The sequence below is a fragment of the Lygodium microphyllum genome, chromosome 20 (genome assembly GCF_053477565.2).
Source record: "Lygodium microphyllum isolate KBCC chromosome 20, Lygodium_microphyllum_v1.1.10, whole genome shotgun sequence".
In the NCBI taxonomy this organism is placed as follows: Eukaryota; Viridiplantae; Streptophyta; class Polypodiopsida; order Schizaeales; family Lygodiaceae; genus Lygodium; species Lygodium microphyllum.
In genome coordinates this window covers 34,883,676-34,909,032 of record NC_141154.1, presented here as the reverse complement: position 1 = coordinate 34,909,032, position 25,357 = coordinate 34,883,676, and the positions used below count along the sequence as shown (strand labels likewise).

The 25,357-nt window shown below is 41.2% G+C and overlaps 1 protein-coding gene across 1 annotated transcript in view; it reads right to left on the bottom strand.

Moving 5' to 3' along the window:
• Nucleotides 1-7,462: 7,462 nt before the first annotated feature.
• Nucleotides 7,463-25,357, bottom strand: part of LOC148018829 (Transducin/WD40 repeat-like superfamily protein) — a 59,257-nt gene continuing 41,362 nt past the window's right edge. The window contains exons 4-9 of the mRNA XM_087701444.1: nucleotides 9,623-9,823; nucleotides 9,430-9,537; nucleotides 9,061-9,204; nucleotides 8,723-8,971; nucleotides 8,287-8,607; nucleotides 7,463-8,177 (exon numbers count right to left, since the gene is read on the bottom strand). Of these exons, the coding sequence (XP_087557570.1) occupies nucleotides 8,013-8,177; nucleotides 8,287-8,607; nucleotides 8,723-8,971; nucleotides 9,061-9,204; nucleotides 9,430-9,537; nucleotides 9,623-9,823 (1,188 nt within the window). The 3' untranslated portion in view covers nucleotides 7,463-8,012. The remainder of the gene's footprint in view (nucleotides 8,178-8,286; nucleotides 8,608-8,722; nucleotides 8,972-9,060; nucleotides 9,205-9,429; nucleotides 9,538-9,622; nucleotides 9,824-25,357) is intronic.

The following is a 25,357-nucleotide window of genomic DNA, read 5'->3' as shown; positions in this document are numbered from 1 at the left end:
TTGGGATGGAAGGTTTTCCCACAATGAGGACATGTGGGATATCCTCTACGCTTTCCCACAAAAGCTATGTTAGAGTGGAAAGATGACTCCAACTTCTTCCTCTGTGATGCGCATCCTAATCAAGCACCAATGGAACTAGCTCCTCCCAATTGAAAGTCTCTAGGCTACAAGAAGTGTGAAGTATTGTGTAGAACACATCATAAGTCGGTGACAAAAAATGTGAGAGAAGTGTCACAACTGTCCTTTGAAGAAATGTATGTACCAGGGAATAAAAGCTCATCTCAAATCTCCTTCATCATGTGGATGTGATCCCTCATCATAGGGAAATGTGCGAGATAGAAAGCTATTGGAGCTTCAACTCAAGAGATAATCAATGCCCAAATGGTTGGATTTGAAAGAGAGATGTTAATCTCCTCCAAATCTCTACAATGGTGTGGAGATGTCTAACATGCATGAGCACAGAATCTGTACAATTCAAAAGGAGAGAAGAGTAGTCTTTGGCATTGAACTAATCCCATAAAGTTGTAGAATCCATGGTCACACCATCCTAAGGATCGGGTATACGGACTAAAACAAAATCCCAAAGGTCATAGTCATAAAGGAGACACCATGTGGCACGACCATAGAGGGTAGTTCATCCCATCTAGCTTGTTGGATGTAGAGAGAGAGGGTAGGATTGACACCTTCTCAAGTCATGCCATCAATGCCAATCAAGGACTAGAAGCCTTGAAAGAATACAATGGGAAAGAGTAATAAGATAGTGATTGGTCTGAAAGATCTCAAACACACAATCCCCCATAGTATACACATTGGCCATATTTGTCCTTCAATAAAGCACATTCAAGAAAACAAAGAAGATGTTGCACAGGAATAAAGGTGACAAATAAGAGGTGTCATTGGGATAATCGAGGTTTGTCAACAATGTCGGGTGAAGAAAGGGTAGTAAAAATAGATGAAAATAGGTATCCAGTCTGTAATTGCACCCAATCCAAGGGCTGGTAATGCACAAGGAGTGCCTGAAAATGGTGTATCTCCAATAAATGGAAATCTTCCCTATTATTGGCCTGAAAAAGAGACCACCCAATACTAAAAAAAACTTGCCTTGGTAAAAAAAAGACAACCAATTTGAAATGCAATAGAGAAAAGATGATGTCCACCTGTAAATAGGCCACCCAATAGAGAACAATGCTACCTAGTTGAGAAGAGCTATCGCCCAACCTTAGACTGCTAGGAGATTGCTTTCTAAAAATGTAGGCAATGCAAGCCCTGGTCTATTCTTGTAGCACATGCACCAAGGGTTGTCTATACAAAGGCGTAGGTGATATAGGGCTTCATTCTACAGTATGTGTGCCGATGTTGCGTGCAGAAAACACAGATCTATTTTGGTGTCACCCAGTAAATAGAATGGTCATCCAGCTTGTTTGACACCACACGGGTGCAGTAATGGTATTGCCTAGCCTAGCAGAGGCCGCCTAGGAGCAAAACACAAATCTACCCTAGTAACACAACTTAAAATAGTCTACCTTGCCCTGTTTGACTCTAAGCACAAGGTTTGTAGCACGTGGGGATAATGGTTGGTAAGTTTTGTCACGGAAAGCATGCTCATCTTTGAGATCTCCGACTCCCACACATGGCTATGATACCATGTGAGAGTGCACAACGGAAAGAGAAAAGTGAACAAAAAGAGAAGAAGGAGACAAACATAGAGTGTAGGAGAGAGAAGAAATAATGTGATCGCAATGGCTGAAGGTACAAGGCTGCAACAATCAGCCCCAAAACGTAGCTCTATACATCAATGTGGGTGCTAGACAGTTAGCAGGGGGATAAGAGAATAAGGAGGATTAGCTGATCACAAAGGATTAATGGTCGATAATGGATAACAAAAGTGGGAGGGTAGGCCGCCCATATATAGGCAAAAAAGAGAGAAAACCCTTAATGTGGTCAAACTTCTAAAAAATAGCCAAAAGTGCATTAAAAAAAACACTAATATGCCCTCCATCTAAAGTGTCAAAAATAGATAAAATGATAGACAAATATAATTTTAGAGCTCCTAATGTTCTTGTTTGCTGACTTGAACTGAGGTTCATAGGCAGGAGATGACCACACAAGACACACATGATTGCTAATAAATTTACTGAGAAAATTGTGCATCATGCTTAATATAAAATGATGATAAAAATGAGTGTTTGTTTCTCATGCAACATATGATGAATGTTGTTATAGAAAAGAGGATAAGTGATGATGTATGGTATGTTGATTCATGTACATCTAATCATATGACTAGGCATGTTGGATGGTTTGGAGAGATATCTGATTTATAGAGTCTAGGTTACATAGAGATGGATGATGATTCATACCATTTGATTTCACACATTGGAAAATTTCACTTGTTTTTGTGTGATAGTTAGATAAAATGTTTGTTAGATGTATTATATGTACTATCCATCACAAAGAATTTGGTATCTATTGATCATATGGTAAAGTAAGGGTTGTAGGTTAGAGGGATATTTTCTAAAAGACTTTAATAATAAGTATAGGTTGATTGCAAAAGAAATTGGAGTTGGCCAAATGTTAACATGGATGTAAAAATTCCAACTATAAATACTATTATGTATGCTAAATACAAATCCATATTTGTAGACATTGAAATATGGCACAAACATGTTGGACATGCAAATGTGCAAATATAAAAATTATGCAATTAAAAGGATTAATTATAGGTTTGCTTGCATTTAGAGTTACAAAGTTACACAAGGTTTGTAAAACATGTTAATTTGGAAAGCAAATAAGACAACGTTTTTCACATGACAAAGATATAAGCAAGAATATACTTGATATTCTATACATAGACATTTGGGGACCTGTACAAAATGTATATTTTAGCAAGTATTTTGTTACATTTAGTGATGATCGTTGTAGAAAGTTGTGGGTGTATTTCATGAAGAAAAATAATAAAGTGTACTTTAGAACTTTTAAGGCTACAATTGAAATAAAAATAGACTTGAAACTTAAGTGCTTGAGGTTAGATAGAGGGGAAAATATCTCTATAATCTCTTTAGTGACTTTTTGAAGTCGCATGGTATAAAGTGATATCTACATACATGTATATATCATAGCAAAATGGGATTGTAAAAAGAAAAAATAGACATATTGCAAAAGTTGGATCTACAAGCTTGGAAGGTCATCTATAGCCATGATGTTTCCATGAGGAGAAAATGCATAAGCAACCTAAGTAGCTAGTTGAGGTATATAGCGTGATATTTCAGGAGGAGCCTTGTGCTCTCGTATAGCCTGCACAGCTGATGCTCGAGTGGCCCATGATCGTGATGTTAGACAGGATGTACAAGCCCCACAACCTACTTTGAGACATTCTACTAGAGATAGATGTCCTCCTAAGTGGTTTGAGCTTTCTATGGACTATGTTACGGTAACACATGCTAGTGAACGTCTTACTTATGAATGAGACCATGTACAGAGGTGATAGTCACTCTTAGGAGAGAGCCATTAGTCAAAGTATGACTCATTGTAGAAAACTCATACATGGGATTTGATTCCTTTGCCTAGTAAAAAAAGCAAGCTTTGCCAATGCAAGTGGGTGTACAAATTAAAGAGTACTTAACACCCCAAGACAACATATAAGGCCGAAAGCAAGATTATGGCATTGACTTTGTTTTTTTCTATAGTTAAGATGACTACCCTATGCTTAATATTGGCTTTGGTTGCTCAATTAGATGTGGACCTTTATTAAATGGATATATAAAAATAGCTTTCTTACATGGGGACTCGCATGATGAGATTTATATGTAGCAGCCTAAGGGCTTTGAGGAAAAAGGTAGGGAACACCTAGTATGCAAGTTGAGAAAGAACCTTTATGGCCTTAAGTAGACACCTAAGGAATGGTACCACAAGTTTTATGCTTTTATGCATTCCCAAGGATATACTCAGAGTGATATGGATTTGTGTTTATACAAGACGGTTGTTGATGGTAGCCTTATGATTTTGGTAATCCTTGTTGTGGATGATATGTTGATTTCTAGGAGAGCTCGTGATGAGTTGGATACCTTGAAAGGTCAACTCAAGAAGAGCTTTGAGATGGACATGGGACAAGCCTTATATATTCTTGGGATGTGCATCACATGTGATCACTCTAAGGGGCTCCTTTACTTGTCATAAAAGGAGTACATCTTGAAGGTCCTTGAGCACTTTCATATGCAGGATGTTAATCGTACTTGCTATCCTTTACCTTCTCATGTGAAGGTTAGTCAGGCCAATTATCCATAGTGCTATGAGTAGAAGGCCCAGATGACCAAGATCCCTTATGCATCTGCAATGAGCAATATGATGTATGCCTTAATAGCCACACGTCTGACATATAATTTGTAGTGGGAGTCGTGGTACACTATATGGCTACACCTGACAAGTGGCATTGGGATGCCATGAAGGATATCATGAGATACCTTAAGGGCACTACAAATATGTGCATATGTTACGATGGCTAGGATATATGAGTCGCGGGATGCACTAACTATGATTATACATGACATATAGACAATAGGAAGTCCACCTCTAGCTATGTTTTCACATTTGCTGGAGGTGCTATTTTTTGGATGTTCAAGGTACAGAAATGCACAACCCTATCTACCACTACAGAGGCACAATATGTTACAGCCACACTAAGACTTGTAAGGAGGCTCTCTGGTCAGGCCATTCGGTAGGCCTTGGTAATACTAAGGTGGTTCCTACGCTGCATTCGAATTCTACGAGTGCTATTCAATTGGGGCCGAGAATCCGATCTTTCATGTGAAAACAAAGCACATTGAGGTACATTACCACTTTATCAAAGAGGTTATTGAGCTTGTCAAGTTCTCAATTGACCAAAATCATGTAGATCTACTCACTAAAAGTCTCTCAATGGAGCGTTTTGTCTTCCTTAGAAAGATAATGAGCATTGGATAGCATCTATTCCTCTTCTTCTTGTACTTTATATACTTTAGTAGTTCTCTTTTCTTTTCACCCCTCACTCGAGGCACATTTACCTTTAAGTGAAAGGTTGTTGCAAGTAAAGGCATCTGTGCCTATGTTGCCCATGTATTCACTACACCTATAGTACCCGCACATATATACGCTACAAGTGGCAAGACCCGTATATCTATACACTACAAGGGGTAGGTGCCCATCACAATAACTTCATTATTTATTCTTTTAGTGACTAATTAATAAGGGAAGGCCAATCACATATTGTGACTATTGTAGTTCCCACATCTTGAGTCTCTATCTTACTCTCTTACTCCATCCTCCATAGCTTACTCCTCTCTTGCTTCCACTTGCTCATGCTTCCACTCCGGCTTCTCCCTTCAAATACATCTTCTCATGCTATGTCACAAAGGCTTTAGCAAGCCAAAATTCCATAACATGATGCTTTAGGTCCAAATAAGCATGGCACAGTGTGAAGAATGTTGAAATAGCACTTAAATGGAGAGGTGGATTTAGGTGTATGTCAAGCAACCAACTAATGTGTAGCTTAACAAGTTTACACTTAAAATGGCCTACCTTAAAAATTTAAGAGAGTTTTAAAAGTTTTTTTGATAGACACATGCCAAATGTCTATTGATATAGTCTACATATTATGGAATATAGGAACCAATGTTCCCCTTATTCTTGGTTACATTTTAAGAACGATTTTTTGGTAAGATAATGTGTAAAATGATATAGGATAAATCTCAAGCCACGAAACATCCAAAAAAGAACTTCAAAACCTAATGTGTTTCTTTGATCCCAAATACTTCAACCACCAAACATCTTTGGAGTACCCTTAATTGCATAAATTTCTTGAAGATGCAAACATGAACACTCTAGAGTTCCTTGCATTTGTTTTATGAAACCATTATCTTATACTATAAGAATGCAAACTTCATGAATAGTACATCCATAGATAGAAAAAATATAAGATGGGGGAAGAATACTTCTAGCTAGACATGAATTATTTATTACCTCGTACATTTCAACAAAAATAGGCAATGACCTTTTAAAAGGTTTGACATATCGAACTTTTTGAAAGGTTAAACTTTTTGAAAGGCTAGACCATCGTAATGTGAGCTCCATGCACTTCATATACAACACAAACTAAAACAGAGTATAGGTGATTCTTAAAACTAGGTCCATGATATAGTTTACATAGTGTAGAAATGGTGAAGAGAAACCTAGACAACCAAAATCGCTTTGCAAATTTTCTTGTGAAAATGAAGGCCATATGTATTGAAAATCTACCTGAGGGCTCATTTAAGTGGGAGAACTAAAAATTCACAAGGTTGTTTCCTATTGTAAGGAAAACCCCCATTTGCAAAACACCTATTAGCAAAGTGTTCTTCAACTGAGTGGCAGAGTGCAAGTATTGAACATCCAAGCAAAAAACAATATGACATTAAGCTACTAATAAGTAGGGTGTCCTCGACAAATAAGAAGCAAGATGAAATATCCATCATTACATTACGTACAAGCCTAAACTTTCCGCATCATGTTTACATGGCTCAATTTTATATTTAGCAAAGATGAAGCTACACAGTTTGTGCAAGTAGACATGCTGTTGCAATAGCAAATAAATGATGCTTCATGACAAGGCCAATCATTATGTGCATGCAATGATTGAGAAAAGACATGAAAGATGATGTGTGTCCATGAGGCTAGTTGCAAAAACTCTTTAGGACAAGGTAGATGCTCTCTTAAGTTTACCTATAAAAAAGCATATCAAGTACACTACTTGAACAATCACTTCCTTGACTATTGTTGGAATATCAAGGGCAAAAGAGAGTATATATAAGAAGAGGAGGCAAACCCATGAACACAAACATGCACACACATACACACACCACCCCAAAAGTTGTGCATTTACTTGGCTTAAGTTTCAACACAATGAAATGATTTAAGAGGAGCTTCTCTACATCTCTAAGCTTCCATTCTAAAGCCCAAGTTAGCTTGCTCATTATTAATTTATTATCTACCACTATTCAGTCTTAGTCATGCCATGTTTTCGTGAATCACACAGAGCATAGCTTAGCATTGCTCTTGATCCATGTTTTCACATTATTCATTAGCTATCTACTATCTTTCAATATTAGTTTCACAATATTTGCTACCAAAAAGCACTTGGAGCCATGTGCAAGTTTTATGTGCAATGTCAAATGCTTGACAAATCTTCAGATCTCATGGAACGGAGAGAGATTTGCAAAAACCTGGTGGAGATTGATAGAGAATATCAAAGGTCCTAAGTGTCAAGAGCCTAACAAGCATCTCAAATGGGAGCAATCTAGATGACACGACAATGAAGAAGGTACTCTAGTAAGCTTGGACTCGATAAAGTGCTCAAAGGCCACATTGTTAAGTAAGTTTAACGTTGAGTTTAAAATGCTTGCTGAAGCTGATCCTTACAAGCAGCAATTCCATCGAATGAGCCATCAACAACTTGTGAAAGAAGCAACAAAATAAGATGCTTAGTATTTGAGATGCTAAAAGCACATCTAAGATTACTTGAATGAAAATTGTCAATGGAGATCAAACACGAGAGATCTTAAAGGCTTCGGAGTCGCATCAAACCCACGCATTAAAAGGCGTCTCACACTGCAGGACAGGAAAAACCCCAAATGTGTTTCAAAAAGTAGGGAGCTGTGAACAATGCACAAGGAACTTGAGACACTTTCAACCCTGAATTACAACTTTCCTTGATCTTCCTGCCAAGGGCCCTTGACAATCCCCTGACAAGCTTGAGGTTTTTACCTTATCATCAACCTACAGCTCATAAGGAATGGTGCCCTAATCCACCAGTTGATGTTCAAGTATACAGACATTCACATCTTGAACCCAAAATTTCATGGATCACGTCTGCCAAGTACCGCATGAATTATGAAGTCCACTCTCAATGTCACCCAGAATGTTCATTGTGATGTTTCATACAATACACAGACTTAAATTTTTCTGTCTTAAGAGCAAGCAATTGTAAATTCACCTTTCGAAGTGTATCACTTTTCTTCGTCTGAATCTGAGGGGGCAAAGATTGTTTCAGGCTGGGTTTCAGCATAGGCAGGGGCAATGTATTTGGGATCATTTGCAGCAGCTTCTGCATGCTTGAGGATTGCTTCTCTGGGATCTTCGTCCATCCAAGTTTCTTTCATGAGCCCACCTTCCTATAAACAAAGCCAAATATTAAGGTATACGATTCTTACAAGAGAAAACACTACCATTGAAGATACAGTGACACAGAAAAGGATAGATGTTAAGGAGTCGTGAACAAACCTTCAGAAGATACTGTGTTAGTAAACTGCCTTTTGTGGCACCAACCCTTCCACCAAAACCTGGCCCTGTAACAGGCAAGTCAGGTCTTCTTGACTTGATTGGATCACTGCGAGCCTTTTCTCTTTGCCTCTTTCGACTTGGCTCATCACGGAATAAAGGCAGTGCATGAGGATGGTGAATCACAGGCCGTAGCTTAAAGTCCTCTACAGATTTCTGCCTTGGAGCCCTTGCAACACAGACTAGTGCTCCCCTGTCACTGACCACAGGGTCGTACAGAACATGTGTCCCCCCTTCCTTCTTATCACCAGTAGTAGCGAAAATCTGGAAGTAATTATAAAGGTTGATAATTTCATCTTCATTATCATCTGAGAGTTGTAATTTTGGTGTGTGCACATGTGCCCACAGAGAGAGAGAGAGATGAACAGCAACAACATACCTGGTTCAAGCGTGGATGCCAAGTGCAGCAAACAACACTGTGAACAGCTGAAACTCCAATTTTGCGGACCAACTCCAGCCGTGTTTTGTCAAAGAAGTACAGCAAGCCCCCAGGTCCACCTTTCTCTACTGATGTCCCCGTGCAAATGAGTCGTTCATCAGGACTAAAAGCTATGTTTGTTTGTGGATAAGAGTTTGGTAGCCCTGAAAAAACTTTGGTAGGAGCTTTGGTGAGACGCAAGTCCCAGACCTGAAACAGTGCCAGAATGTGAGCTTATAAAGACAATTATTGGGACTTGAAGATGTGCCGAAGAAAAAAAAAAACAGCAAGCAACTAACCTTGAGAGTGCCATCAAGACTTCTGGAGACTAGCGTAAGACCATCACCAGAAAATCGCAGTCCTGAAACATCCTCTCCATCTTCATGTGCTTTCTCTATGTATATATCTGGCCTACTACCCCAGCCTGCCTTTATATTCCATACCTGTTTACGGTCAAATGAGTGAGGTCATGTTTGCCAATACTAACTAGATTAAAGTCAACTTCATCTCTGGCATCTCCTATTCCATAAGATTGACTAGAATTTACTAGACATCAACTCACAAATTAGGAAAATGGGAAGGCAAAAATCAATATCTCTGCAACTTCTTTTCATGAAGCAAGATAGACTTCTACTGCTGGAAGATGGACACATGTAAAGCAGCCATACCTGAACTGATCCATTCGCTAAACCTCCTGCCACACATTTACCATCTAAGCCCCAGGCACAAGCGGTGACAGGCACACGGCCAGGTCTGGCAAGTTTTGGCTTGATAACCTGCAAGTTCCAAATTTTTAGTCAGTTAACACAAAATAAGTAAACCAATTCCACGAAGGAAGACTATTCTATCCTACTAAAGCACCTGTTTCTGGGATTTAAAATCATTAACATCCCAAATTCTAAGAGAACCATCCTCTGATGACGTCAATGCCGTCTGCTTCTCCTTCGGATGCCATTCCCCTCCTGTCAGTCCAGATATGTGACCCTTGGTGTTTTTTAAATCCCGAATATACATGTCACCTCTCACAAACTCTCCCAAAGTAAGCCCATCTCTGTCATAAACCTGTAACCCAGAGGGGAAGGGAAAAAAAAAAAAAATATTACACACAAAACAGCTATTCTGAATATTAATAAGTTAAGCAATTGCATGGGCTTATAAGTCCTATGCAAAAAAATCCCTAAATGAACCAGCAGGCAAAGATTGTGATATTGGAGAAACGTTGTAGCTTTATACCTTGAATAATCCTTTTTTCTGTGTCCTAGTATGCAAATCAAACGATTTCGTGCATCAACGGGACATTAGGTCTCTAAACAAACCCTAGACACCCTTCTGAGTACTCTTATACAATTGTGAACACCCTTGCCTTCCTGCTTGCACATTCCCTCAGCATTGCATCCTTTTGCCCTCTTTGAAGTTTGCATATATGAAACTTTCCACTGTCCAGAATTTCCAACTCCCCCAATGATAGCATTATGGTCCAGAGAGGTCTTCTCAGGTTATGTGTGTTTCCCCAGAGCCCATACTTGCCATATATTTTGATAAAACCCTGCTTTGTGTTCCTAATCCCCTTGAGGTTCCTCCTATTTAGGAAATGCTCTGTTCTGTCAATGCTTGAATCACTGTTAGCAATTCTTTGTTTTAGTTAAATGCTTTGGATGCAGCAGAGAACCTATCCATGTTGCGGCACTATAAGCCGGATGGAGACCCAGGAAAGAAAAATGGACTTGGGACTCTGCCAGAGGTATGAGTCGATCGTGCAACCATAATAAGTCTCTGTCTTTTGGTCTTCACACCTCTCAACAAATCAAAAAGGAGGCTGAAATAGCAGAGAACCTATCCATGTTGTGGCACTGTAAGCCAGATGGAGATCCAGGAAAGAAAAATGGACTTGGGACTCTGCCAGAGGTATGAGTTGATCATGCAACCACACACCCTCCTCACAGATGGCTAGGCTGCTGCAAAATGAAGAAATATACAGCCATTTAGATGAAGCTTCTTGCAGGAAACTTGCACAAAACAACAACAAAACTGAAACAATGAGAAAGACAGCACACTCTAGACTGAAAAAGCTCAAAGTATGGGCAGATCTATGCATGAATGATGGACAACGATCTGCTCAGACTGTTCAAATGAAAATGCACTACAGGCAGCAAACAGAGGTAAGATGGAACCTGGAAACAGAAAGGGCTGTACATGATCAAAATACAGACTGATCAACATTATGGCTGATCGCAATTCCTCCAAAACTAAATGCCAAACAAAATAGCGCTATGCCAATGCAAAACGTAGCAATTCAGGTCCAAAAGTGGGCAGCACACTGCGGAAATCAACAGCTATGAAACTGGTGTGAGAAAGAGATCCAAAAATGGAAGCAAAGATACAACTGTTGGACCAAGAGGGGGCACAACAGAGAGAGAGAGAGAGAGGTCGAGCTGGAGTGAGTGTGAGACTGTGACAGCTGGAGAGAGTGTAAGAAGAGTGAAAGGTACGAGTCGATTAGAGTGTACCAACAATGTGTTGGTACACAAAGAATAAAATGTATTTATACTTGGGGCACGTAAAGGGTGTGTTCACATGTACAATGTGCATGTACTATACATGGAGCTTACCGGGCCTTTATATCCCAACAAACTCCCACTTAAAGGTCCGATATGAACCTCTAGCTAACCAACTCCCACTAGTCGAATGCAATGCTTGTGCTGAGCTTTGCTTAGGCTTTTAGTGAGAACATCTGCAGGGTTATCTTGTGTTTTAATCTTGGTCAATGTGATTTGACTATCTTCTAGAATCTGTTTGATGAAGTGATATCGCACATCTATATGCTTTGTGCGTGAATGATACATGGCATTCTTAGCCATATACACAACACTCTGGCTATCACATCCCAAAACTGCAGTACCCATAGACATGCTGAGATCATCTGCAAGCCTGCTCAACCATATAGCTTCCTTAGAAGCTTCAGTAGCTGGTATGTATTCAGCTTTAGTGGTACTCAGTGCAACAATGTTCTGCAACCTGGAACACCAAGAAACAACCCCAACAGCAACTGTAAAGACATACCCCTGGTGGACCTATGAGTGTCCAAGTCACCTGCCATGTCTGCATCACAATAAGCTTGCAAACTAAGTGCACCCTACCCATAGCAAATACTTTTTCTTTGTGTACCCTTAAGGTATCAAAGAATACACTTGATAGCCTCCCAATGTGCTTTGCCAGGATTTGACATAAACCTGCTAACAACTCCCACTGCATGAGCAATGTCTGGACAAGTAGCAACCATAGCATACATAAGAGAGCCACAAGCTAATGCATAAGGAACTCCCTTCATAGCATTTGCTTCCACGTCATCTTTCAGGCTGTTGCCTTTGCTAAGCTTGAGATAAGGAGGTAAGGGTACCCCAAAAGGCTTAGGTTTAGCCCTGTTAAATCTGTCCAGTACCTTCCAATCTACTTTTCTTGAGATAAAAACAGCAATTTCTGCATTCTATCTCTACGAATCCTCATGCCCAAAATATAATTTGCATTCCCTAAATCTTTCATGGAGAAAGCTGATTTCAGCTAATTTATTAGAGCATCCAAGCTAGTCTTTCTTTTCCCAGCTAGTAACATATCATCCACATACAAAACAAGTATGATGGGGCTGCCATCTGTATCCCTTTCCATGTACAAGCAATGATCTACATGGCTGCGTGTAAACTCATGAGATAGCATAAAAGTGTCAAACTTTTTGTACCATTGCCACGGTGCTTGCTTCAACCCATACAAGCTGCGTTTAAGCTTACACACCATCTGCTCTTTTCCAGAAACTACAAAGCCCTCGGGCCATTTCATGTAGATTTCCTCATCAATGTCACCATGCAAGAAAGTTGTTTTTACATCCATTTGATACAGCTCTAAATCCAAAACAGAAGTAAGAGCAAAAAGCACACGTAAAGTGGTCATCTTCACAACAGGCAAGAAGACCTCTTGGAAGTCAATCCCTTCCTTTTGTGCATACCCTTTGGCAACTAGCCTTGCCTTGTACTTGGGTTTCCCATCAATTGTCTTTACTTTGTACACCCATTTGTTTGGAAGTGGCTTCCTTCACTTGGGTAGTGACACAAGATCCCAAGTATCATTTGCATATAGAGATTTAATCTCTTCATGCATAGCTAGCTCCCACTTACTACTGAACTCACATAACTTGGCCTCTTTGTATATAAGAAGCTCACCCTCATCTGTAAGCATCACATAATGCAAGGAGGGGTCAAACCTATGTGGTCGCCTTCTTACGCGTGTAGACTTGCATACCCAATGATCAACATTTTCAGGAATTGGGTCTACATCTGGAGGTATATTATTTTCAGCATTTATTGGCTGCTGTAAGTCATTTTCAGCATGCTTTTCATGATGTACAGCACCTTCATTTTCATTTCCAACACCTGCATTTTCATAATTAGCAAGCCTATCTTGCTGTCCATGACCTCCTTATGCTTCTATTTGCTGCCCATCATCATTTGACTCAAAAATAACCGGCTGATCATCAGTTTCAGCCTGTGGTATAGCACGTTGAGGCTCATTTTCTGAGTAATGGGTAGCTGCAAACTCTGAAATTTCACCCTTTGCAGATCTTCATTAGAGGCTAAAGTGACTTTCAGCAATTTTGCCTCATTGAACACAACATTATGGCTGCAAATAATTTTCTTGGACTGAGGTAACCACACTCTGTAGTAACCGAATTCACCCTCATTACCATAGCCCATGAAAATGCCTTTGATGGATTTTGGGTCAAGTTCATTCCTCAGTTCATCCCTAACATGCATAAAAGCATCACAGCCAAATATGCGTAAATGGTCATATGAGGCCGATTTGCCAGACCAAACCTCCTTAGGGATACCATTATTTAAAGACCTGTTTAGAGAGCGGTTGCAAATGTGAACCGTGGTTTTGAGTGCCTCTCCCCAAAATGCACGAGGGAGATTAACAGTGGACAGCATGCACCGCACTCTTTCACATAAAGTCATGTTATATCTTCCAGCCACCCCATTTAAAGAAGGGCTGTAAGGGGTTGTAAGCTCCCTCTTAATACCATGCAAGTCACAAAAGGACTTGAATTCAATTGATGTGAACTCACCCCCATTATCAGTTCTCAAGCATTTCAGCTTTCTACTTGTCTGAGTGGTCACAAATGCATGAAAAGTTTTAAAAACAGCAAACACTTCACTTTTCTTTTTCAGCAAATACACCTAAATCTTCTTGAAAGAGTCATCAATAAAGGAGATAAAATATGCAGCACCACCCAACGATTTCACAGGCATACTACATACATCAGAATGCACTAAGTCCAAGACATTGAACTTACGTGAGACACCATAGTAAAATGAATTTTTTATTTGCTTTCCAAATTGACACTCGTTACAAAAATCAAGTTTAGAGCCTTTTCCATCAACCCTCTTCAGAGAGAAAAGGACATCAAGTCCTTTTCGGCTCATATGGCCTAATCTCTTATGCCATAACTCCAAGTGGCTGCAAATTTCAACAAGTGCAAGAAACTTGCCATTCAAGGCTTTACAGTGCAAACAATACAATGTGCCCTTCTTGGTTCCTTTTGCAATCAGCATGGAACCCTTTTTCACTTTCCACAAACCACCACCAAACAGTGTGGTGTAGCCATGCAAGTCAAGCTGACCAACAAACAGTAAACTCTTTTTAATAACAAGCACATATCTAACATCTTTCGACACAAGCTCTTGACCATTGTCTAAAGACAAGTGTAATGTGTCAATTCCATCAATGCTACAAGCATGGTTATTTCCAAGATACACCTTTCCATAATTGTTTACATTGAACATAGCAAAACACTCCAAGCAAGGAGTTACATGGAAAGAGGCACCAGAGTCTACAATCCAAGTCTCAGTGACACCATCATCAACTGACAAGAGTGCATCAATCACATCAGCCTTGGTAATCTGCATATCCTGCATGTGACATACAAGGACATCATAATCAACTGCACATAATACATGAGCCTCTGTATCTGAAAGCTCTTCTATGACCACGCTAGAGGCCACATTGGCCTTCTCTTTGCCTTTGGTTGTCTCCGATGCATCTGTCTTTTCTTCCTTCTTATTTTTGTCTCCTGCATTCCTCTCTCTCTTGTTCTTTCTTGTAATACCTGCAATCAGGTTTCTTGTGGCCCTTCCGACCACAATGATAGCAAGTAATGTCACTCTTATCCTTTCCTTTGCTCTTGCTTCTGTTTTTGTGTCCTGCATTTGCATTTTTCTTTTCAACCCTGCCTCTTACATTATAAGCTGAGTTGTTGCCTTCTCCACTAGATATATGTCTAATTTCTTCATTCAAGATAGAACCCCTCACCCCATCATATGAGAGATTAGGGCTATTGCTGAGTGAAACAACCAAGGTCTTCCACAAGTCAGACAGTGTCATGATCAAAAAGATCACCCTCAACTTATCATCAAAGTTCAAATTTGCATCTTTGAGCTAATTTAGAATCCTTGTAAATGCACTCAAGAGCTCAGTTGCAAGCTTTGACTCATCCAGTCACATATTCACGAACTTGCGCATTAAATGCACCTGATTAACAGGTGTGGTGATCTCATAAGTAGTTTTCACCTTCTCCCATATTGCATAACCTGTATTTAAACCCTTAATGTTTGTCAAAATGTCATCAGTGACACCCATCTTTATATAAGCCATAGCTTTTTTATTCACTCTGGCCCAATCTGCATCAGACATTAGTGCGGGTTTATCTTCTTGCAAAGCATCCTCACAATCCTTTAGGAACAAAATGCCTTGCATACGGTCTTTCCAAAGGTCAAATCCATGACCATCAAACCGTTTAATCTCCATCAAACTCTTGATGTCTGAACTGGAAGAAGTTGCAGCCATTTTATCACGGACACAGGAGTAAATGCACTAATCTGCAAAAGTACAAGCTGAACCAGCAAAATGCCCTGCTGTTTTTTCTCAACCAAAAATAAATCTCTGCTGTTTGTACATGAACTAGCCACCAAACAGACAAAAATGCAAAAATTTACCAAATTCTACGCAGATCCCCAAAATTTCAAGTCCAAAATTGCATAAATGTCAACCAAATCTGACCCAGCTGAGCAAAACTTTGAAAAGCCCCAAATTTCTGGGATCCAATGTCAAGAAATTTTGCCCAAAAGAGCGAAAATTCGACAAATTTGGCAAAATCCCCAAATTAATTGATGTCACCGCTCGCAATGTCAGCAATTTCTGACACGAATGTCATTATCAAGCCTAGAAGAGATCAAATCTGGGAAAAGCCCCAAATTTTCCGGCCAGATTTGCACAAATTTTGAAAATTGTGCTTCCACACATGAACTCCATTAGAGGAGGAGGATAAAAGGGATTTTTAAAAAAACGAAATTCTAATTTAAAGAAAAATGGCGGAAGGGGGTCCGTTGACCCGTCAATAGGTTGCGTGATGCCGCTTGCCTATTGCATGGCGTCCGGCTGCGGGCGCGGTGACCTATCATGTGGCGCCCATCGCCCAGTCATCCGTCAGTCGCCCACCTGTCACCCAATCGTCCGCCTGGTCACGCCGGTCGCCAACTATAGCAAGTCGACGCCCGGTCTGCAGCGTGGTCACACCACGTACCTACCTGGTCACCGCGAGCAGTATTCTGCTCGTCTATTGCTTGGGCTGCTGGTCTTCTTCATGGGAAGCGTGCACAGAAGTCAGCTCTGATACCAGTTGTTGGACCAAGAGGGGGCACAACACAGAGAGAGAGGCAGAGAGAGAGATCAAGCTGGAGTGAGTGTGAGAGTGTGACGGCTGGAGAGAGTGTAAGCAGAGTGAAAGGTACAAGTAGATTAGAGTCTACCAACAATGTGTTGGTACACAAATAATAAAATCTATTTATACTTAGGGCACGTAAAGGGTGCGTTCACATGTACAATGTGCGCGTACTATACATGGAGGTTACCGGGCCTTTATATCCCAACAATAACTGAACATTGAAAGAGAAATACAAGAAAGCAAGGACACAAGAATTCAATGAATCAAGAAATGGACCATGGAATCCATATACTAGAGCATGAGAAGATGCATACAAACTACATAGGCTGTCATCATCAGCATGCCTCCAATCTCCCTCTCTCCAACAGACACAAATGCACAATGAATGAAGGGGAGTGAAGAGGAGGCATCTATAAGTAGGCAAAGGAGCAAGGCCCAAGAGAACCGATCCAAACATAGCCCATCTCTAAAGAAAACCTTTCGGCAATTACCTCCTATAGAATAGCTATAGAAGTGTGGGAGAAGCTTCAACTTATGTACAAGGCCTCATGCTCTGTTGACCATGTGAGCAGTGACCCTCTATGGTCAACTGCAAACTATCGAGACCAAGGCAACTAATATGGTTTGGTCATTCCTTGTTCAAGTGACACAAATAGAGGATCAACTTCAGCACATGCAATCTGCCCTTCCAAAAGCACATCTTGTGGGGACTGTTCTATACATGCTTCCTTTAGAATTTGATGGTGTGACCAACAATAGGGGAGGATACCATCTCAATATTGTGGCAATTAGGCAGTCTTTTTCAGCTTCAAAGAGGAGTGCAAACACAAGAAGAAGGCCTAGTGTTATCATTACGGCAAGGAATACAAGGACCTAACAGCATTATGGAAGGAGAGGGAGAAGTAAAACAAGGGTAAGGACTCCCCCGATGAGTCATCATTCTCATCATCTTTCGACTCCAACTCCAATTCAAGACCTCTGGCCAAGGCTTCAAAGGGCTCCTCTTCTGTAGTGAAAGCAAAGGCCATTGAGGCCACCTCTTTCGCCTTCTATTCTTAGTGGTGCTATCATTCCTGACAATTCTCCAATGTCAAGAGAAAGTGTGAGAGAGTGGTGGTGGTGGTGGGGCATCCTAGCCTCATCAATATGTAGGTGTGGTGGACCCAAAGTACAGTGTTCCATACACATTGCAATTTGACAAGTTTTGAAATCCTAGAGCTAGGATTGGCATCCACATTCATGATGGACTGTTTTGTTTGACAGAGAGAGAGCTTTGCTCATAGTCTAAGATCACAGGAGGGGACACTTTGGCAATCTAGTTGAAGGTGTTGGGAATAAAGGTCCACCCTGTCTTTTATATGTGCATGGGTGTGAATGCACCCTTAGCACTTGTACTTTTATATATCTATCTCAAAAACCTAGTCCCCCAAGAAGTGTGGTCGTGCAAGCCACCTTCGTATGCACACTTGAGAGTGTTTGGTTGCGAGGCATTTGTACACATACTCAAGGAACAAAGCAACAAATTGGAACCAAAGTCCTATAAATGCATTTTCCTAGGATATGGTGCAAAGCAACAAATTGGAACCAAAGTCCTATAAATGCATTTTCCTAGGATATGGTGATGAGGTATACACTATGGAATCCCGAGAAAATGAAAATTGTACACAGCAATGACACTATCTTCTCTGAAGATCACATACATAAACAAGCCGAAAAGATCGAGGAAATCAAAAGGATTATGTTCTGAGAAGAGATACCTGTAGGACAACAAAGTGTGCCCATTGTACAGTAGCAAATACATGCTGTAAATGACCCTATAAATACAAGGAATGATGCTGAAATTGATCAACAAGAAGTTGCCCATAATATACCACAGTTTCAGCAAGAAAATGTGCTATTAGAATAGCCGCAACAGGCAAGACAGCATACTGAACCATTTGAACAGCAAGCTGTTAATGCAGATTTGCAAGCTGAACAGCCAGCAAACACTAATCATTGGGTCCGTACATCGACCAGAAATACAGAACAACCGGACAAGTTTGTTCCTGGTGTAAATTATGTTGCTAATTATGTCACGTTGACAGACTATGGTAAACCATCATGCTTCAAGAAGCAATATGGACAAAGAGGACAGCAAGAAATGGCATAAAGCTATGCTATCGAAGATGGATTCTCTAAAGAAGAATGGCACTTGGGATTTAGTGAATTTTCCCAAAGGGCAAAAAGTCCTACCATGCAAATAGGTTTACAAGATGAAGGTCATTTTTTGTTCGTCGCCAAAGTACAAAGCACAGCTCGTTGTAAAGGGGTTCAAGCAAGAACATGGGATTGATTTTGATGAGATTTTCTCTCCTATTGTTAAGACGAATACTTTGCAAACCATATTGGGGTTGGTTGCATGTGAAGATATGGAACTTATACAAATGGATGTAAAGACTACTTTATTACATGGTGATTTGCATGAGGACATACATATGCAACAACCAAAAGGTTTTGTGGCAAAGGGGAAGGAAAAGGTGGTATGTAAACTCAACAAAAGCTTGTATGGGCTAAAATAGGCACGTGAATGGTATCATAAGTTTGATACATTCATGCCATCTCAAGGATTCAAAAGGAGTTAAGTGAATCGTTGCTTATATACCAAGAAGGCAACATATGGCAACCTTATTATTGTTGGATTTGACTCATGCCTACGCTCACAGAGGAGTGTCGGTGATCCGTAGAAGGACACTGGAGCACTTTTTACTCTCCGTAAAAGAGGCCTTTTCCCCTAGTCACATTATTCTCTATTTGTATGTTTATGTTACACAGTTCGGTTACTTATCGCACCTTACACACTTTCGGGGTGTGAATACACCTTAAGGCACTTACACAACCCTAAGGTCTAAGGGTTATACTTTGCACTTTCACTTACACACTTTGAATCTAATAGTGTGTCGAGCCGTGTCTACACTCTCACTCTCTCTCTACTATTCACTCTCTAAACTGAGCTTGGAGTTGCCATCCCCATCCTCAACATTTGGTATCAAAGCACCCAGGTTTGCGAAGCTCCTCGTCAGCTTAGTCTCATTAAGCTCACCTCTTGCTGTCCAAACCTGCACCAGTAGGCTCACCACCCTACTGCTACCCCCGACCAGCCAGTAGCTACCGCCTACAATGCCACTCGATTGCTCTGTACTGGTCCCCCCTCCCGCCTTCCTATCCAACTATGCTGCCCCTTGGTCTAGTGCCGCCTATGCGCCCATCCAATTCTACCGCCACCCTGTAATACGCTGCCTACGTTCCACTAGCACCGCCAACTTTTGCCATCTGTTTGCTAGTTGTGCCAGGTCCTCCAACTCATCCAGGGCGCCACCTACCAACTTGGGCAATTCCATTTGCACTCTTGACAATCTCAACTCGTTCTCCACCTGCCTTTGGCTGTCATAGGTATATCTCATTATTTTTATTTGAAAAATCAGAGCTACAGAAAAGGGTTTCTACAAGGAAAGATGCATTTCTACTCTAGAAAGTGCTTTTGGTTACACATTGCAAAAATTTCTTGGAATTCAGGTAAAAAAATTTGGGTACACATTGCAAAAATTTCTTGGAGTTCAGGTCAAAAATTTTGGGGCTTTTGTGTGTTTGGCACACATTGGCACATGTACTGAATATTCAGTCTGAAATTGACTAAGATTTTGCACTCTAGACCACTAAATTCTGGGGCTTTGCATTTTTTTGTGCTGAGCACTATTTGTGCATTGGACAGCATGCTATTTGCTGAAATTTGTGGAAATTTCAGCACATTGAAAGGTAGTGATCAAGTGTGATACCATTTTGTTAATTACAGCTTGGTGTTTGCTGTAATTTCTGAAAATTTACAAATTTCCAGGTAACCAGATTTGGTTATTGCTTTTGTGCCTTTTGGAAGAGTAACATTTATCATGGCCAATCAAGGATAGAGTGATGTATTCACTTATCTATCTAAAGAGGATAGATTGGACAGAAATAACTATTCTCTATGGTCCTTCATGATGAAGAATGTGCTCATTGCTAAAAATCTTTGGGAGTATGTTAGTGGTGAAGAAGTCCATCCTGGAGTTGCGGCTCCTGCAACTCCTCCCCAAGGAGGACACGGTCAACGGCCAGCTCCAACTCAATCACTTCCCCAAAGAACAGCTGCACAGAAGGCTTGGGACACTCGGGATGCCAAAGCATTGTCACTTATTGCATTGGCAATTCAGCGGTCCATAATCCCGCACATATGATCTACTACTTCAAGAGTAGCATGGCTTACACTTGAGCAAATGTTTGCTGGAAAAAATGAGACACGCGTTTCTTTCTTGAAAAAGGAGCTTAAAAATGTCAAGATGGATGAAGATGATACTATGCAGGACTATCTCAACGAAATTCAAGACTTGCGTGAATCTCTACTACTTTGAATTCCTTGCCACCCTCTTATTTGGCCTTTCACATGGCATTGAATCTCACAATGAGAATTTCTCCGCAGTCACTTACCTTTCTTCAATTGGTTAGTTTGCTACTGGAAGAAGAGCAAACAAGGAAGAACAATGGGATGGATGTTGTAGCCTTTGAACAGGCTTTTGTGGCAAGACAGAAGGGCAAGGGCAGTCAGTCTAAGAATGCTTCCCAAAGTTCTAAAAGTTCAAGCACTTCACAAAACAACAAAAAGCAAGGGGACACACAAGCCAAGAAGGGCAAGTGCCATTATTGTAAAAAGCCAAGTCACTACATTACAGAATGCAAGAAACGCATTGCCAAGGAGAAGGAATCTGGGATGTCTATTTCTAATGAACCTTCTACTGCTACTGCTATAGAGTCCGTGACGTTTGTTCTTGACTATGACTATTGTTTTTACACTTGTAGTTATGATTCTTCTTGGGCAGATAGAGCATTTAGCTCTACAAAGGATGCTAACACTTGGTTCTTTGACAGTGGTGCTTCTAAGCACATTATATCCCACACGGATTTGTTTACCTCTATTGTTACATCTCCTGTTGGCAAATCTATGCAATGTGCCAACAATGCATCTTATCCTATTAGAGGTGTTGGAGAGATTGTCTTGAAAGCCATTGACGGCTTTACTCTTTGTTTACAGGATGTGCCAGGGATAAAGAAGAATTTGTTGTTCATTTCTTCTTTAGCAAAGTGTGGAATGCAAGTTACGTTTGATGATGACAAATGCATAGTCAAGGATAAGAAATTCTTAACTTTGGTATTGACTGGCACATTATGTCATGGATTCTATTGAGTTAGATGCTCATTCAATTGATCACTCAATCTATTTGGCATCTACTATTATTCCTACTATGTCACAGGTAGAGTTATGGCGTGCTTGCATGGGCCATGTTAACTATGGCAATTTGATGCTTATACCTGTCTTGGACAGACCTCCTTAGCATATTTGTGAGAGATGAATTTTGGGAAAAATACATCAGTTCTCTTTTCCTCGTGATGTTGCTTTTAAGGCAACGGCCACGATCTGCAGCCTGAAATCGATGGGACACGACTAACTAAGATTGCTAGAGGCCTATAAACAAGCTGAAAATAATGGCCAAAAGAATGCAGGTCGGCTGCATTAATTGCAGCCAACTGCTGCAGTCCAACTGCAAGCCATGTGGCACCTGGCCGACTGCCTGCCATGTGGCACCTACGTGTCTGAGAGATGACTCGCTAACACCCCCTCTCGAATCCTGGACATAGCAGAAGGCTAAGGAATCTGGAGCGTTGTCGAAGTAAAGCCTAGGGAAGTGCCTTGGTAAACAAATTTGCAAGATTGTCCTCTATCTTGCAGTAGACCAAGGAAATGGTCGCATCCAGAAGCTTCTCCCAAATGAAATGGTACTAGATCTCGCTATGCTTCGTCCGAGCATGAAACACGGGATTCCTAGCCAAGGCAATGCAATTCTCATTGTCGCACTGTAAAACAGTAGGACCTATCTATGGGCAACCAAGCTCCTCCAAGAGCCTACGAAGCCACACTGTCTTACATGTAGTAAAAGACGCCACCCGATACTCCACCTTAGTCAAGAGAGGGCAACCGTAGGTTGCTTCTTGTTGCTTCAAGAAACAGCACCAGCACCCAAGGTAAAACAATTAACCTGTGTTGGACCTCCGATGATCCCCATCACCAGCCCAACCAGAATCACTCCAACTTATAAGGACCAAGTCCGTATCACCTATACCAGCAGGATAATAGATCCCAAAATCAGGAGTTCCCCGTAGGAACCACAAAATCCTCTGAGCATCTACCAATGCACCATCTTGGATTCACTCATGAACCCAGCCAGAACACCTATAGCATAAAACATGGGTATTAAGAAGCCAAATCAATGAACCAACCAACTACCTATAACGAGTAGCATCCACTAAGGGAGAATCAAAATAAGCGGTAGCCTTCCAATTCGGGTCCATAGGAGTCGTAACAGACTTGCATTCCTCCACCTCACATGTAGCCAAGAGTTCTTGAACATACCGTTGTTGGGAAATAAAGATCCCCCTCAAAGTTTGATAGATCTCATGACCTAGAAAGAAGTGAACAAGTCCCATGTCCGTCATCTCAAACTTCTCATGAAGTGCTGCCTTTGTCTGCTCGACCATCTATATATGGTCACCTGTCACAATCAAGTCGTTCACATAAAGAACAAACAACACACGACCTCCACCTGAGGTGTGTACATACAACTGGGGTCGGCTTTGGAATGCTGATATCCTAATGTCTCATGAAGAAACGAGTCAATCTTCTCATTCCAAGCATGGGGGGCCTGCTTAATGCCATAGAGAGCCTTCCACAACCATCATAAGAACCGAAGCCTGGAGGCTACTCAACATAGATCTCCTCTTGCAACTCTCCATTCAAGAAGGTAGACTTCACTTCCAGCTGATAAACCGACCATCTCCTGTGGCTAGCCAAGGCAAGAACTACGCAAATAGTGGCCATCCGAGCTGTAGGGCCAAAAGTATCATGGAAATCCATGCCTGGGCACTGTGCAAAACCTTAAGCAACAAGGCGGGAGGACCTTGTGCTCATCCAATGTGCCATCACTGTGGTACTTGGTCTTGAAAACCCATTTGACTCCAATGATCTTCTTATGAGGAGGCTTTGGCACGAGATACCAAGTGCCATCCCTTTCAATCGACTCCAACTCTTGCTCCATCGCTTTCCACCAATGATCATGCTATAAAGCCTCCTTCACGGAAGTGGGCTCCTAATCCTACATGACACGAGTCATCAAACAATAATTAGTGTAAACAAGCTGAGTGTGGTGTGCTTGGTTCCTCTGAGGACACCACACGCCATCCTGCGGCTGCCACTCCTCAGGGACCCCCTCAATCCCTACATCACGAAGAGTGTCACAAGCCCAACGAGAAGGTCAGTCAGATCTCGCCTTCGTCGCTCTCCATATACTGAAGTTTCTAGAAGCTCCACTGACTACGAGGGAGCAATCGATGAATCCGATGGCTGGGAACTAAGCTCCGCATCCGAAGAAGAGTCTACAAGAGGCACAAGCTCTAGAGGAACAGTCATTGGGGCCCACCTATCATCGAGATCTCCAAGAACAGGGTATTCCTCACCCCCCTCAAGGACTGGAACGTCCATAAACCGAACGTCATGGCTCATGTAGACATCCCATTTAACAGGATCATACAATCGGTAGCCTTGAGATTGCGAGCTATAGTCCACAAACACCTGCCTTTTGGAAGCCGCTTCAAATTTGTCACATTGTGTCTTCGAGATGTGAACACAAGCATCACACCCTAAAACCCTGAAATAAGAAACATTTGGCTTGGACCCAAAGTACGTCTCATAAGGAATCATACCAACAACAACAGAAATAGGAAAACGATTAAGGATGTGGACTGCAGTAGCCACAGCCTTAGCCAATAGACACAAAGGGGTCCGACGATGCTCCATCATCGTATAGGCCATCTCAATCACACTGCGGTTCTTCTGCTCCAAGATGCCATTCTCCTAAGAAATGTTTGTATTGGCAAACTCCTGGTGAATACCACGGTCTGCACAAAAACGAGCAAACTCATTAGAAATAAATTCTCCGCCCTTATCCGATCATAAGGTCTTCAGCTTCTAGCCCACGATCAGTTCTCCTTAAAGAGTAACCAATCCTTAACGTTAGCGAAAGCCTCCGACTTCACCTTCAAGAAGTAAGCCCAGGTCATCCTGCTGTAATCTTCCACAATTAGCATGAAATACAAGCTCCCTCTAAGGGAGTCGGTCCTCATCGGTTCACAAAGATTGGTAGAAACAAGCTCCAAGGGTGCTGAAGACCGCCTCGAAGACTTGCTAGGAACAACATCACGAGTCTACTTCCCACGCATGCAGGATACACAAGGCTGTTGACTCACCACAATATCTTTTTTAATCAAATCCTAAATAAATAAATAATGTGTTTTGCAATTAGGCACTGACCATGCAAATGCATGTGTTAAGACCTTTCCAAATACTTACTATGTGGGATACATTGCTTAGATTTTTATCCAAAAAGATTTATACTTTCCCTTTACGATTCTATTAGGAGCTATCTTTCAAGGGGGATTGTAACCACTTATTGCATGACCTCTGAGTTGATCTCAAAATCTATACCCATGTATTTGGCCTCTGGTCATGTGCCCAATGCCTCTCAGCCACACTAGCTTTTGATCAGCCGTAGAGCCATGCACACACACCTCTAAACCATGCCTTACTTTGGGTCCCTGAGCTTTTTACTAGACTATGTCATGATCTCTCTCTTATGTATCTCCTTTCTAGAATCATTGTATGGGATTAGGCACTACTTCTGAGAGGTAAGACCTTCCCTTTTGCTTTTTCC